Source organism: Lates calcarifer, linkage group LG9 (assembly GCF_001640805.2).
Source record: "Lates calcarifer isolate ASB-BC8 linkage group LG9, TLL_Latcal_v3, whole genome shotgun sequence".
In the NCBI taxonomy this organism is placed as follows: domain Eukaryota; kingdom Metazoa; phylum Chordata; class Actinopteri; family Centropomidae; genus Lates; species Lates calcarifer.
The window spans coordinates 3,323,973-3,338,919 of record NC_066841.1 but is presented as its reverse complement, the minus strand read 5'-3'; the positions used below and the strand labels follow the sequence as shown (position 1 = coordinate 3,338,919).

Here is a 14,947-nt window from a genome sequence, read left to right as displayed (position 1 = left end):
AAGTCAATTAGCTGGGTATGCTAACATCTGTAGCTTATGTTAAAGCAGATACACACTATTTATGTCCTGTAGTTTTGGTTTTTGAAAGTAAAATAAAGAGACACCATCCTCAAAACTCATACTACAGCTCCATGTGCACTATTCAAGCATAAGGAGAAATTCCAATCTGATATGGTTAAGGCTGCTAGGCTATGATTGGACAATCATGTTTATGGTAGGAACAATGAATGTTTCCATGTAGTTTATACTGTTTATATCTTAAAAGGAGGTTATGCTCATTCACCCCTCCCCCCAATCAGTGTAAACTTGTTTTGCTTCTGTTTCTATCACTTTTCTTCTGCTGAAGTTAGCATGCTAGTCAGCTAGCCCCAGCCTGTCCACTCGCCTGATACCACCTTGCCATAGTGAGTCACTGTAGCATCTAGTCTGCCTTCAGTCCAACATGAGAGGATGAAGAAGAGAGAGTGTATTCTAACCTCTTGTCCTGTAAACTCAACAGCTGCTAATAAAAAACGTACATATAGCACCTTTAAGGACATAAAACCTGCAAAAGTGTAAGTTACTCACTGCAAAGAATGCCCTGTCAGGTTTTATTGCCACAATATCCTCACTAGCACACACTTCTAATGTAGGAGAAAGATGGAGCTAGTGAGCTGAAACCTCATTAACACCATCTGAGTTAGCATTCGATCAGGAGGCCAAGTACATAAGAGTCCCTATTGAGTTACAGCAGAAACTATCAATCAAAACCTGAAGACTGTGAAAACGCCATTTATCAAAATCAAGATGTGAAAAACGGCTGTCAAAAATTCTGCTGTTCACTTGTTTGTTATGTTGATATAGGCACACTGGCTGCCAACACTGTGAATGTGCAGCTACTCATAAGCCACATGTACATACAGAAGTTATGAATCATTTATGTACGCCTCCATAAATATGCGATGCAATATATGTCCTCATCCGAAACAAATACAGAAACACGGCCGAGAGAGAAAAAAAAAAGTTTTGCTGGCTTGGACTCAGCTGATAATGAGTGTTGTCGCACAAACACGCGTCGCGGCCAAGCTGTTGCTCACCAGTGTCGAGCTTGAAGCAGGTGGTGTGGAATTTGCCCATGTAAAACTCCAACCCAATGATGGCAAACATGACAATGGCGAAGAAGAGCAGCAGGCCGATCTGAAGCAGAGGAACCATGGCTTTCATTATGGACTTCAACACCACCTGGAGACCTGGGACACAGGAAGAGATGGTGGAGGGGGGGTGGAAGCACTTATTTTTTTCATCATTTATATTAGTTATAATAACACACACCAGAATAATTGTTTTGATAAAACTCCACTGTGCATGTTCTTCATTTCAATATTTTATTGAAAACAATTTCAAATACAAAATGAAAACTTTGTAAGACAATAAAAGATCTGTTTACTATAGTAATAAAAATTAATTGATAAAAAAGGAGGTGATGAAAATGGATGTGAAGCGAAAAATGGAGTGATGAATAATCAAGTGATTTGATTAATTTAAAGTCAATTTGATTGAAACAGTCATGATACAATGAAAACACAGCCATGATCCATATCCTCTCACCCTTGAAGCCACTTTCCTGAAATGATAAAGCAGCAGTTTTGTGTTGTGAATGATGAATGTAAGACAGGGAAAAATGATGAGACATGACTGCTTTCATCATATCGTGACTGTTTCAATCAAATCTGCTTTAAATGAATCAAATCACTTGATAATTTATTACTGCAGTTTTCATTCCACATCCATTTTCACTGCACCATTTGTGCATGTGATTAAACATTTAAAAACAAATTCAAAAATAAAAATGAAATATGTTAAAATGTTGGTAGAGTGACTTACTGGGGATTCCTGACACAAGTTTCAGGGGTCTCAGCACTCTCACCGCCCTCAGTGTTCTCAGGTCGAAGTCTGAACCCACCGTGGCCAAAATTCTGTAAATAAACACAGACACAAACATTAAAACTCATTTATATCTACACTGATATAATATTTCACATTTGAGAGATTGTAACTAGAGGCTGTGCAATAATTTTGTTTGATAAATAACTGAAAGACGTCAATGATTAATAGTGATGAAATGATCACTATTTCATTTTCATTACTGCTTCTTCTTCTTGATTATCTTGTCAATTTGTCAATTAATCTCTGACTCTATACAATGTCTGAAGGCTTTTTCAAACTGATTGTTTTGTCTGACCAACAGTCCAAAAATAAAACAATGATATTCAATTTACAGTAACCAAAATCACTGTTGATTGCTTTTCTATAAATGGCCAAATTGATGATTTAATCACTGCAGCACAAACTGAAACAGTAATAAGATTGTGAGGCGCTGTACTTTTCCAGGGAGCCAGAGAAACATTAGCCTTTTAGGGGCTTTTATTAATTTCGTGTAAATTAAGCATAATTTGCACTGCTGCAGCTAACAATCATCTTCACTAATGTTTATTTCTAATGGTTTTTCCTCTTCCAACACAAATGCATTCAATTCATGAAGGTATAAAGCAGAGAAACTACAAACACACACACACACACACACACACAGCCTATAGGTTGGTCACATATGTAGCTGATTACATCATGTGCTGTTTATATCTGCTTTTACCTAGAAGTGGAAGACCGACTGTGGCTGGTTCTTGTGCATGTGCATGTGTGTGTGTGTGTGTGTGTGTGTGTGTGTGTGTGTGTGCTCTGGCCATTGTGCCACAGCTGGCAACCCTCATTACAGGCTGTACACAGAGGGGGAGACTTAAGTGCTCCACTGAAACACACAGAAAAAAAAACATGCTTTAGGCTAAGAAGAGAGGGTGAGAGAGAGAGGGTGAGAGAGAGTGAGAGAGAGAGATGCACTACATGCAGAAGGGAGGTCAACGAGAAAGATAGAGGAGGAATATGAAAGTAAAAATTACTGTAAAGACATTGAAGTAGGTGAACCGTGACCAGGAATGACATTAATTTGATGTGGAATCTGAGAGAGAGAGAGAGAAATACCTATACAGTCCCCAGTTTGAGACCTTGTTTCATGGCTGTAGATTTAAATAGAGATGAAGGAAGCTACAATATTTCCACCAACATGCCAACATGCTGTCTTGCAAATACAAGACCATTCAGAGGTCTGGAACAAAGTTAAGACTCAAATAATAAACTGTACATTATTAATGGTATTTCTATGAAAACTGCAAGTCAGAACGGTCTGAGAAAATGTACAGCTTTGGTCTCCGTGCAGCCATTTGCCAAATTAGATTTGAACTCATCCAGCATAGACCCTGTTCACCTGATCTGTCAACCTCAGACTACTGCCTCCTGTTATTAACTTTAAACTTTCTGCACAGTCACTCAAAGAGCGGAACTACACATGCTCATAATGCGAGCTGAATAACTCATCTCCTTCTACCTTAGGCCACAAATGTATTGATCACCCCTTGTAAATAGCTGCTATTTGTAACTCCAAATATCCTACAGCCATGCACAGGTTATGGGCCCCAGAACAAAGGCATGTAAAAAGCCTCCCACTGGTTGTATAGCCTATATGAGCAAGACACAAGACTGAAACATATGGACTACATATGATGCCGTGTTCCTCTTTCCACTCTGCAGCAAGCAGGTTCCACCTTACCCTTGTGTTCATACGAGCTTAGAAAGGAAACCTGTACCGTTGCCTTGTTTACTGGAAACTGGAATCATGATGTTTTTTTTAACTCATTAGAGTATAAATGATATTATTTATAACATCCCAAATGGGCCTGTTTTTTAAACCTCTCAGTTAAGTACTACGGGGAGCCCCAAGGCAGGCAGAAAATCCTCAAGGGGACAATAGCTTTTATGTAGAGGGAAGCGTACACTGATGACTAACTGAAAGAGATTCTTCAAATAAGTGCACACACAGAAACACACACTGAACGCACACACCGAAAGAAGAGGCAGAAAACAAGAAAGGTCGCTTATTGCTCCCTGCTTACCAGTTGGCATGGTAACCCATAAAGCACATCTGCGCTTTATGGGAATTATTGTTATGGGTGAAATCAGTCTGCTGGGATGAAAGTGTCTGTTTAGTAATAAAGAATATATTGTTTTATACATATTACATGCACAGGCTTTGCAGCTGATCAACTTCTCTGATAGTGATGGATTTCCCAAAGCGCCTTTTTATCATTTTCTCATTACTTTTCCACATACAATTTATGATTTTTATTCATCATACTGTTCTATAGCATTTTCATCTTTATGTAGGAAGCCCAGATTTAAAAAAAAAAATGCAGTGAGAAGGGGGAACCACAAAGTGAGAGATCAGAGCTGAGGGGTGATGCAGGAGGCGACATATTGATGAGGCCTGCGAAACAGTGTGTAGAGGAAAAGCTCTTAATACCACCTATCTGCAGTAATACCTGCATCAGCCTGCACATGAACCCTGCATTCAAACTTTCAGTAACTTTACTCTGAAAAATCAGATGAACATTCAAACATTCAAACCCAGGCTCTCTCTGTCTCTCTCCATGGTGCTGAACATCCAAACCCAAAGAGAAGAGCAAATGTTACACTGATGCAGCCTCAATAACCTGACTATCGATCAGTCCATTCAACAATCCAAAAATGATGTAACAAGCTCCCTACACTATACTCTGTGTGTACCAGAGCAGAAGAGAGAGAGAGGGGATGCAACAAGCTGTTAAATCTTAAATGTGTGCTTCCAACAGCTTTGAACAAGCAAGTATTTGATCCTCCTCAAAGCTGTGCCTATTAATAAAGGTGTTATACTCAAATAAATGACGCATAAAATTTACATTTTATAGGCATTTTCATGAAATGACTATAAAGTAAGCCTCATATCCATAAAATTAGAGTCAGGTGTTGCAGACTCTTCAGAGGTGCAGGTGGAATATGTCTTATTTAAACCTGACAGTCTGGTGTTGCCTTTGCTATTAAAGTAGTTGGTGTCATCATGCCAAGATCTAAAGAGCCCTCTAAAGCCCCTCAGAAAAAAAAGCCTGTTGAGGCCTATGAGTCATACGAGGCAAGGGATTTTAATAGATCTCCAAATGATTTGCAGCAAGTCTCAAAGAACCCCTGAAATTTCTTTACTGGACTTTTTTAACTGTTAGACCGTCAGAGAGAGATGGCACAAATTTGACCTGCATGAGGGGCGTACGAGGAAAACCAGCGACCACATCCTGCCTAGAAACCCACCAAAACACTGGAAAACCTGCTCTAAACACCTGGCTACACTTTGGAATCTTTAGCTTTTGTGGCTGCTTTACAACATCTAAATCTTTCCGAATTATCAATGCACACTAAATGGGGAATTAGTCTTTATTTATTTATAACTCGCTGTTATCGTGCAAGGCTAACAATTCATGCACTGTGTCAGCTGACAAACGATTTGCAGCCCAAATTTCCAGCTCAGAGTTCCACACGCATTATATTATAAAACTCTGAAAGGTGAGTCAAGCCATTGATTAAAAGAAATGTTAGTGTTCTGTGTATGACGTTAATGGACAAATGAGAGGCAAGCAAAAATAGTCTGTTCACAGTAAATAAAGCCACTGTGACCTGGAGACACAGAATGAAAAGAGGATATAAAAACATGAATCATCCCTCTGTGCTGTTTTTATGTCCTCCACAATCAATAACTCACTTTGTTCTGCTAAGTGCACACATGTATGTGTGTCTGCGTGTGTGCATTTGACTGTGAAGGGATGATTTGATGACTGTGTAAACAGACAGTCGGGCAGGGAGCGGGCACAAGAAGAAGCTATGAGTTTTAATATCCCTTTATCATCACTACAATATATCCATGTGGGCGCCAGACACTGGCACAGGAAATACGCAGGGTGATGCTATCGTCTGTCACTTGCTCACACATACTGCACACACACACTCAGGGCAGTATTGTCACACACAGGTATCACCGAAGTGTGTTCATGCAGGAGTCAGACCACTCAAATAACAAAAGAAAATCGACAAATACAAAGACACATTCATACAAAAGCAAAAAAGAAACATATGTGATTTCTACTATACACAGGTGCGCACAGTCACACATTCACAATAAAGGCCCCACGTTCTGTGTGGTTCCTCAATTCTATCTCTACATCCTGTGATTCAGCCTTTATCACTGGAATATAAATAGAACCTGAACTAATTTAACCTTGAAGAAACAATGGCAGAACAAGACAGAGAGATAAGAGTGAATCATGCTGTCCATCAAAACCCATGGAGAAGAACACACACTTCTATTCATTTTTGTTCTTTATGCGCAAAATAAATAAATAAATAAATCATGTAAGAAATGTGTCTGTGTGACTGATAATCATGGTCATTCTCTGGGAGATGGACAAGCTTTTAGAACTGAATTACACTTCCCTCCTCGTGGATGGGAAGAATGGATGAGGTTTCATAAACATGAATGGAAGTGTGAAGTGGCCAGTGAGTCAACACAACTTTACACCCATTTAGCAGACATAAAAGCTCCACTAATCAACAAACATCAACAAATTATCAAATTGGTACATGTGTGAGAAGTCACTTGTCATGATGAAACCACAGTTATCCACAACTCTGCAGGTCTGTGGAGCTTTTAATCCTTTTTCTAAACTTATTCTTTAGGTTCAGCTGTTCATTTCAGTCTGGTTCAATCTCACTGCTCCCCTTAAAGGAGCTGTGAGATTGAATGTTAGCATCAACAGCTGTTTACTTACTTGTCTAGAAGAAATTTGTTGATTCAAACTTCATTCCTTTACTCACCAAGAGCTGTCTCCAGTGGTGGACAGTAACAGCAATGTTTTGCTTCTAGTTCTGTCTCTTCTTTTTCTTTTGCTTAAGTTAGCATGCTAAACAGCTAGCCCCAGCCCGTCTCCACACTTTCCACCCTGAAACTTGCCCTGAACCACTGGTGCAGCTCAGACAACTCAACATTGGCTGAAGGTTTTGGCAAACAACTATCACCACCAACACACACAAAAAATAATAATAATAATACATTTGGAGCAGAGAAAATTTACAAATAGCATCTTTAAACCTTCATTTCCTCACTGACTCCTAATTAATGTTAATGTTGCTATAGGATGAGTAAATAGGCAACTGTATGCTGACAGGTTAGCCATAACAACTTTCAAAGCCAAAGACAGTGCTGTTTGAGCTTTAAACATGATTAATTCAGCTTGACAGAATTGTTTGACATTTTGGGAAAAGCACTTATTCACTTTTCCGACAAGTTACATCTTGTTTAAAGCAAGAGATAGATGGAGAAACAGAAAACGTTCAGACTGAAAAAAAGGGTGGCCTCAGGCAGAAAGACGTCGGCTAAGAGAAAGAGAAGGAAAATGGAGAAACACATCATTCTCGTGAGGCTGAGTGATGTAGTTTAATTACTGCGACCCTCCCCAGCTGGGGGCCGGGGGCTGAGATTGAGTTTTTCACACATCCTGGTAAGAGGAGACTGGGGCTCCCAGAGGACAGACAAGAGAACATGGTGCTGACAACCTGACTGAATAACTGCCCACCTGCCTGTCTGTCTGAACATTACCAGCTGGTCACGGACTGCCTGTCTGTTTCACCACCTGTCTCTCTGCTCGCTTTACTGCATCACATTTGAACAGAACCAGCTGGTGAATATTTTAATTCAGTACCCTCTTGCTGAACTGGTACTGTTGTATCAAGTATGTCCACCTGCTCCTCTGCCATTTCTACAGGAATGAGAATGAGGGGTGAGAATTAACCCTGAACCAACCCCCGTCTGTGTCTCTTTTTAAACCTTTTGTCTGTATAATAAATCTTTCTGCACCCACTGGATTATCATCAATGATTACAAACTGTACTGATCTGATGTATATTTCAGATTCAAAACCTACTGTTTTTGCACCAGAGCCGAGGATGGCACTGTCAGCTGGTTGGGCAAACATCTTGACAACTACTGACCACATTTACTGTGTATTTGTGGTCATTCATTTTCCAAGAGGATGACTCCTAATGATTATTATAAACAAACCTTTTTCTAGCACCACAACTGCATCAATATTCTTCTTTATGAGACACGGATTTTGAAAACGACGTAGGAGATTTTAACTAAATACTGGAGGTTACAGTTGGTGATCTGACAATGCACATCACTGAATGTGATGAAATATTCAAAATACATGACTTTTCATGTGTTAAGATTTTCATCTACTGGATTTGTGAGAACTGAATGAAATTAATGTCCAGAAAATGTACTATTTGACACTGTAAGGTGATATGCTGGTATAAAATTACAGAAACGATACAGATGGTTTTATCTGAATCACACACCTGTAGAATCTAGTCAGTGTCTGTCTGTATGTCTGCACTTCTACGTGTCTCTCACACTGCATCCTAATAAAAAAGGGAAAATTCTATTCCTTTTTCTATTTCTATTCTATTCTATTTAATATACTGGATGTACTGGACACACACACACAACATAAAATGGGCCTCATCATAACACAAAGACCATTTCTTGCCAATTACACCTCATTTCTACCATCTCATCTAATAGGAAATGAGCTAACCAATCATGAAACAGGCTTTAGTGTGTCACATCCTGTTTTGTGGCACCAAAAATGGAGTGTGTGTGTGTGTGTGTGTGTGTGTGTGCATGTGTGTGTGAATGGTGGTGGGCTGTATTGCCGTGACGTTATGCGATGTGAGTGTACAGCTGTGACAGAGTCGGGAGACCAAGCATTCCCCACAATGCACATGAGGACAGAAGGGGGTACTCATGAACTCATCGTGGCTGCCAAAGCCGCTCGTCGTCAAACATGGCTGCTGTTGTAGCGCTGTGGTTCTAAATTAACACTGCATGCATGCATGCGCGTACATGCACACGTTCACATACACACACACACACGGGCTTACTCCTTATTAGACTCATAAACAAGTCATAGGCAAGGGACTGAAAAAGCAAACTGGCTCACATCCCCAGGCTAGGTAACACAGCTCTGATTTTCCTGATCACGCTATCAGCTCAGGTCTGACAATCTCCTATTTTCTTTACAACCAAGAATAACTGAAAGAATCTTGAGATATTGTTTCAGTAAATGTTGTTAGATTTCCACATGTTAATACTGTAGTGAAGATGGCGAACCATGTGCAGACAGGAAGCCCAGGAAATAAACAGATCACAGCAGAGTGCTCTTCAGTGCAATGACCACCTTAGTTAAAGTGGAAACACAAGATCCACGTGTTCTTCCTCACACGTACTGTAGGTGCCTGGAGTGAGTAATGAGAGAAACAGAAAGAGGAAATGGAGTGAGAGAGGGAGGGGGAAGGAGAGGCTGTTGCAGTAGTGTGCACAGAGGTCCCCTCAGCTCAGCCATGTGTCTCTCCGCTCGGCCCATTTTTAATTTTCACCAATGCCCCTCACAGGGTCTGTGCATGCCACTGGGTAACCACTTAACCCGAGCTTCACCTGATGATTAATGACCACACAAAACGCCTTTGCAAAGCTTCCTGTTATAACCCTCAACAATAGCAGTCCAAGCTGTGTCCCAATCTATTGCTATGTGCTAATTCTTTGATTTTACAAGAGCAGGTAATTATAACAGTGAGGAGTGAAACAATCAAAGCTGGAAAAAAGTCTGATTTGAAAAAACACTGTAACCTGACAAGCATTAATTAATTCTGAGAAAGATTTTGAGAGACAGTATCTGAAAGGGAACCACAGACAGCCAGACCTGAGGAGCTCACTTTACATTCACCATCTGCCTCAAAAAGCACAGTCTGCTCCTGTGAAGACAGAACGTTGCTTACATCCACTCTACTATTGGACATATTGACGCACAGAGCCAAGACCCTACCCAAGCCAATCAGACTGAATTTCTTTCTTGGCTCTGTAGTCACTGCACCACATACTTAAGTTTGTCTGGCTTTGGCTCAGGTGGGATGAATCAATGTTACTGCTGCTCTCTGACGTGGATTCTTGTCATGAACATCACTCTATACATCTTTAGGTTCAGTCTGTTTATTGAACACTGATGTGATTATTATCTCTGTTTTTGTTCTTATCCATTTCCACAGGTTTTTAAAGGAGTTTATCCCAAAAAAAAAACACCCAGCCATCATCAGCCTGTGTCACAGTCAAGAGATGAACTGACACTTTCTCACTTTCAGAGCTCTTATTGATATAATGATTATTTGTAAATCACAGCTGTGACTAACACCATTGATGTACTGTAATATTGACAGCTTCACTGTTGCTGCTAAAAGATGCTGAATGGTCAGAAGTTGAATGTCCCCTCCTCTCCCTCTTACAGACTGTGTGATTTACTTACAAAGCTCTGCTTACAAAACAATGTTTTTATGTGTCAGAAGTCATATGGACACACACCAATGCAAGTTTTTTGGTTTTTATTTTTGCCTCACAGCTTGTGAAGTAGTTGCACAACCTGCAGGCAGACACTAAATAAACAATCTTATAAAATCATGTTTACAGAATAAAACTTAAATGTACAAGCAGTATTCCAGTATCACAGTTTGATCTGTCATCATGTCTTGAAATATTTCTTATTAGAACAGTAAAAATACACTGAATCCTTGTGTACTAACTTAAAGAACGGAGCACACCAGTGTCCAGTGAATTCTGCATAGTATTACTGTGTGCTATCAAACTGGGACCAGAGTTTCCACAAATTGGTATCCCAGGAGATGAGATTGTGTTTGGAAAACTTAACACACATGCAGTCCCAGGTGTTCCAATAAAAGCGCAGCAGATCAGATAACCTATCATCACACATGGATCCAAACAGGAAGCAGATGCGCAACATGCAGGCAGCAGGAAGCTGGGAAAGGTGTCAAATTAGTCAAAAATGTTTCTTGTTTTTGGATCAGGAATTCAGCCACAAGTTACTGTAGATTCATTTCAATATCACAGGCAGTGACAAGCCTGACAATCTGTGTTTTGATGTAAGATAAAATATTAGAAATAGATTTACTGTTAGTGGTAGTACTAGTGGTGTAACAGCAGACATGGATGACAGTATTCTCCCTGTATGGGAGCTAGTGTTAGAGGACACTTTCCCCAAAGGAGACGTCCTGACAAGATGTGCTGTGATTTATGTTTGGGAATGCAATCAAGCCTGGCCTCCTCAGCTGAATCCTTTGTGGAAAGCTGCATGGACATGACATTATGGCACACATTCATTGCATGGGTAGACAGTCACTGTATAGATCTTGAGGTATATCTCTGGAATTGTAGCCTTAGGGGTTTGATGAATCTAGACCTCCATGTAAAACAATGTTTTCTGTCTGACTCTATTCAGTCTGTACAGTCTGTTAAAGACGAAGTAAGCAAACCTTCCCTGCTTCCCAAAAACAGGGTGCTTAACCAAAAATCTAATAAAGAACAACAGAGGGAAAGAGAGAGAACAACAGCAGACACAAACACACACATAAACATTAATAAAGAGTAAGATTAATATAAAGCCAGACAGTAAAGATATTGCTTGAAATATTCAACAGAATTTGTTTTTCTCTGTCAGAGGAAGGCCTATAAGAAATGATCTGCAACATAAGGTCAGTAAATACTGCATGTCTCATTTCTTCTCCACAAAACTTTTGTAGCTTTGAGGCTATCATTATATTCCACAGTGTCTGCCAGTATCATATCATATATCAGTCTAAATATCATATCTGCTCATAGCTTCAAGATGTGCTGTGCGTCTTTTCATATAGCTACAGATATGTATCAGTGACTGATTCACCTCAGTTTAGCCTGGCATGTTTGGTATTTTTGGGCACTTTGGGATCTCCACTAGAATTTAAAATAACAGCTGTAATAGCTGACGCACTGGTGGGTCAGCGGGGTCTTCCTCCTGATTAACAGCAATAAACCGTACTTCATGCAGTTACTGCTCTGATCCAAAATAAATCAAGTCAAATTTATATAGAGAGCACATTTAAAAACAACAGGCCTCCACCAAAGTGCTCCACAGACAGAAATACAAGTCACAAATAATTAAAACATGTAATTAACAATTAAATAATTAAAACAAAAATAAAAGGGCACTTACTGTGACAGACAATTCAGAACAATTATATTGTTAAGCTGATAATTATGGGGACTTGAAAGCAACTGTGTAAATGTAGGTCTTTAGCTGGGATTTAAAATTAGCAACAGACGGGGGAAGATCTGACACTGAGGGGTAAACTGCTCCACAGCCTGAACAGTTCACCCACTTTTCTTCTTCTTCTTCTTCTTATCTAAAATAAGCCATACCTGACTGACTGAGCTACACTACAAAGGGCCACAGCTTTTACAAACATCCTTTTATTAACATATAGGATTATCATATATTTACGCTGCACACCAGATAAAAGCATTGAGACCGGACAATTCTGCAAAATACTGCATTATGTTTAAAAGATTCTCACTTTCTTTCATTTCTGCACACGGTAACTGCAGCAAGGTCAGGAGCATATAGAGAGAAGCAACTATTCACACTCACATTCACACCTACAGGCAACTTTACTAACCTAACCTGCATGTCTTTGGACTGTGGGAGGAAGCCGGAGGACCAGGAGGAAAGCCACACATGCTGTGAGGCAACAACCACTGCACCACAGTGTACATGAATTATAAGACAAAATATCTTCTAATATGATCCTAGCCATGACTTCATTATTGTAATCAATATGTAGTATTGACTGAATGAATTACAGTTTCTAATGACAGCCTCAAAGTGATTGATTTACTGTCTGTCCTCTGTCATAAACAGGTCTCACATGTGAGTTAGGCCCTCGCTGTGGCACAGATGATTTTGTTTTCTGAGTGTTATGATTGCCATATTGATTGCAATATATTTGGACTCAGTTGGTTTTTTTTTTCAGCTTAATTTCTTTTTGGGCTTAATTTGTTTTTCATCACGCGCTGGCCCCTGTGGTTACAGAGACAGTCTCAAAGGCTGTTTCATCCAAACAGTAATCATCGTCTGTCTCAGCAAAGTATCTGACCAAGACACTCAAACTCCTCGCTGCCTCGTCACAGCATCAGCTAAAATGTTCACAGTACAAATGATGGGTCTGTTGTAAACACCATTTCTCATTTTTACCATCTTAGTGTGAACAAACTGTCCTTTATTTTTATGTCTTTGTTGCAGTTTTGTTTTTTTTTTGTGCCGCTTGTGGTGAAAAGAAACTCCCGGCCTGTTGACATGCTAACAGCCAGGCTGTCGTTCACAGAAGAGTAATCAGCGGGGAGATCTGTCTTTCTCTGAAGAAAAATTCCCTAATGTGAAGCCACCACTTGCTGAATTTGGATCACTGTCAGACTCTGTCAGACACAGATTCCCAGTCTCTCTTCTTCTATAAACTTCTATAAACGATAAAGAGTTTGTTTTTGACTGTAACATATGTGGGTTCTTTCGTCATGCAGCTGGAAAGGTGTGTGCAACAATTAAGCAGCAGACAGATAAATATTCACTACGACTGAGCATAACAAAATTAATCAGAACAATTAAACCGTATTAATGTTTTTAGCAGAACAGCTGGGTGCAAATGCTTGTATAAGATGAGGGAGGATAGATATGGAAATGTATTCCCTGCAGCAATCCACAGTTGATGCATGTAATAAAAAAGGTAGATAAGGAAGAATAGATATTAAAATTAAACAAAGTGACTTGAATTAATTAAAACATCCTGATATGTAGGGATAATAAGAGAAATATTCAACCAAATAAAGGTGAAGGCGACTGATTAAATCTATCATACACAGCATATCACATAGCACTATTTACCTGCTGTTTATTTTAACTGATGTTGAGATGAGGCGCCTGTGGACGAACAGGCAAACCAGTCTAAAACAAATAGTTTGAGAAGTTTAAGGAACCTCAGCTTCAGCTGGATCAATTTTCTGGCCCCTATGCACGTGTTCACGTTAACTTTTAACAGTTTTTTAAACAACAGCAGTAGAAACAAACATCTTATCAGACACTGAGGCTCGAATGTTGAGGGCATCTGATTGTAAATCAGTCTTTATAGTCTTTTATCCAAAGATATGATAACGTAAGGATCTCATTTCTGAACATAAACAGCTCAGAGTTTCAGTTACTGACCAGCCGAGATTCAGGTTTCCTGGTAACCAGACATCGGACAGACTCAGTCTCAATGGGATCTGACTGAGGAAAAAAAGAATTAAGTGTAGTGAAGCTAAATGAAATCTGCTGTGCTGCAGGCGCCCGGGGTTTTTATGGGTGACAGAGGATCTAATCTATGCTAATCAATTTAGTCTCTGTTGACAAATTAAATTTTTAAGCAAACATAACGATCGGTGCATTGTGGCCAAGCACAACAGATATAAAGGTAATAAAATCTGTCCGAATGTAAAATAATGTTCAATACTTTCTTAGTTTATTATGTATATAAAACTATGTTGTGTTGCATTAAACAGCCAAAGACTGCTGTATACCAGAGCTTCCAAAACTCTTTAAGAAGCACCAAAAGATCACAACTAGACGACAGATATTTTGACTTGTCATTGCAGTAAATGCTCAGGTTCTTGCTAACAACAATGACGAGTACACATCATCTCAAATTACAGTCATTCCAATCATCCCTGCAACTGAATTTAGCCCCAGTCTGCTCCTGCATACATCTTCAAGGCCTCCATTTTACTGCCATTAACTAAATCACATGTCATTAACAGCTAATCTGTTAACTACATCACTCACTCTCAGTAACATTACCAGGAACAAATAGTGAATCATCTTTTCCTTTCCTCTCTTCCTGTTCCATCCCTAATCTGTTTACATGCTTTGAACTGTTTATTTTAACACACAGATGTATTTTTATTATCATTCAACCACCCCCAGAAGAAAAAGACCACATTTTAAATGGAGAGCTGTGGCAGAAAATCAAATGTGTGGCATTATTAAGTCGAGTCAGTAGAAGATGAAAACATGGTCTCAGCATCAAAACA

General features: G+C 39.5%; 1 protein-coding gene across 1 annotated transcript in view; it reads right to left on the bottom strand.

Annotated features, from left to right (window-relative positions):
• cacna1bb (calcium channel, voltage-dependent, N type, alpha 1B subunit, b) overlaps positions 1-14,947 on the bottom strand; it is a 123,496-nt gene that overhangs the window by 73,335 nt on the left and 35,214 nt on the right. The window contains 2 exon segments of the mRNA XM_051072782.1: positions 1,077-1,229; positions 1,864-1,955. Coding sequence (XP_050928739.1) covers positions 1,077-1,229; positions 1,864-1,955 — 245 coding nt within the window.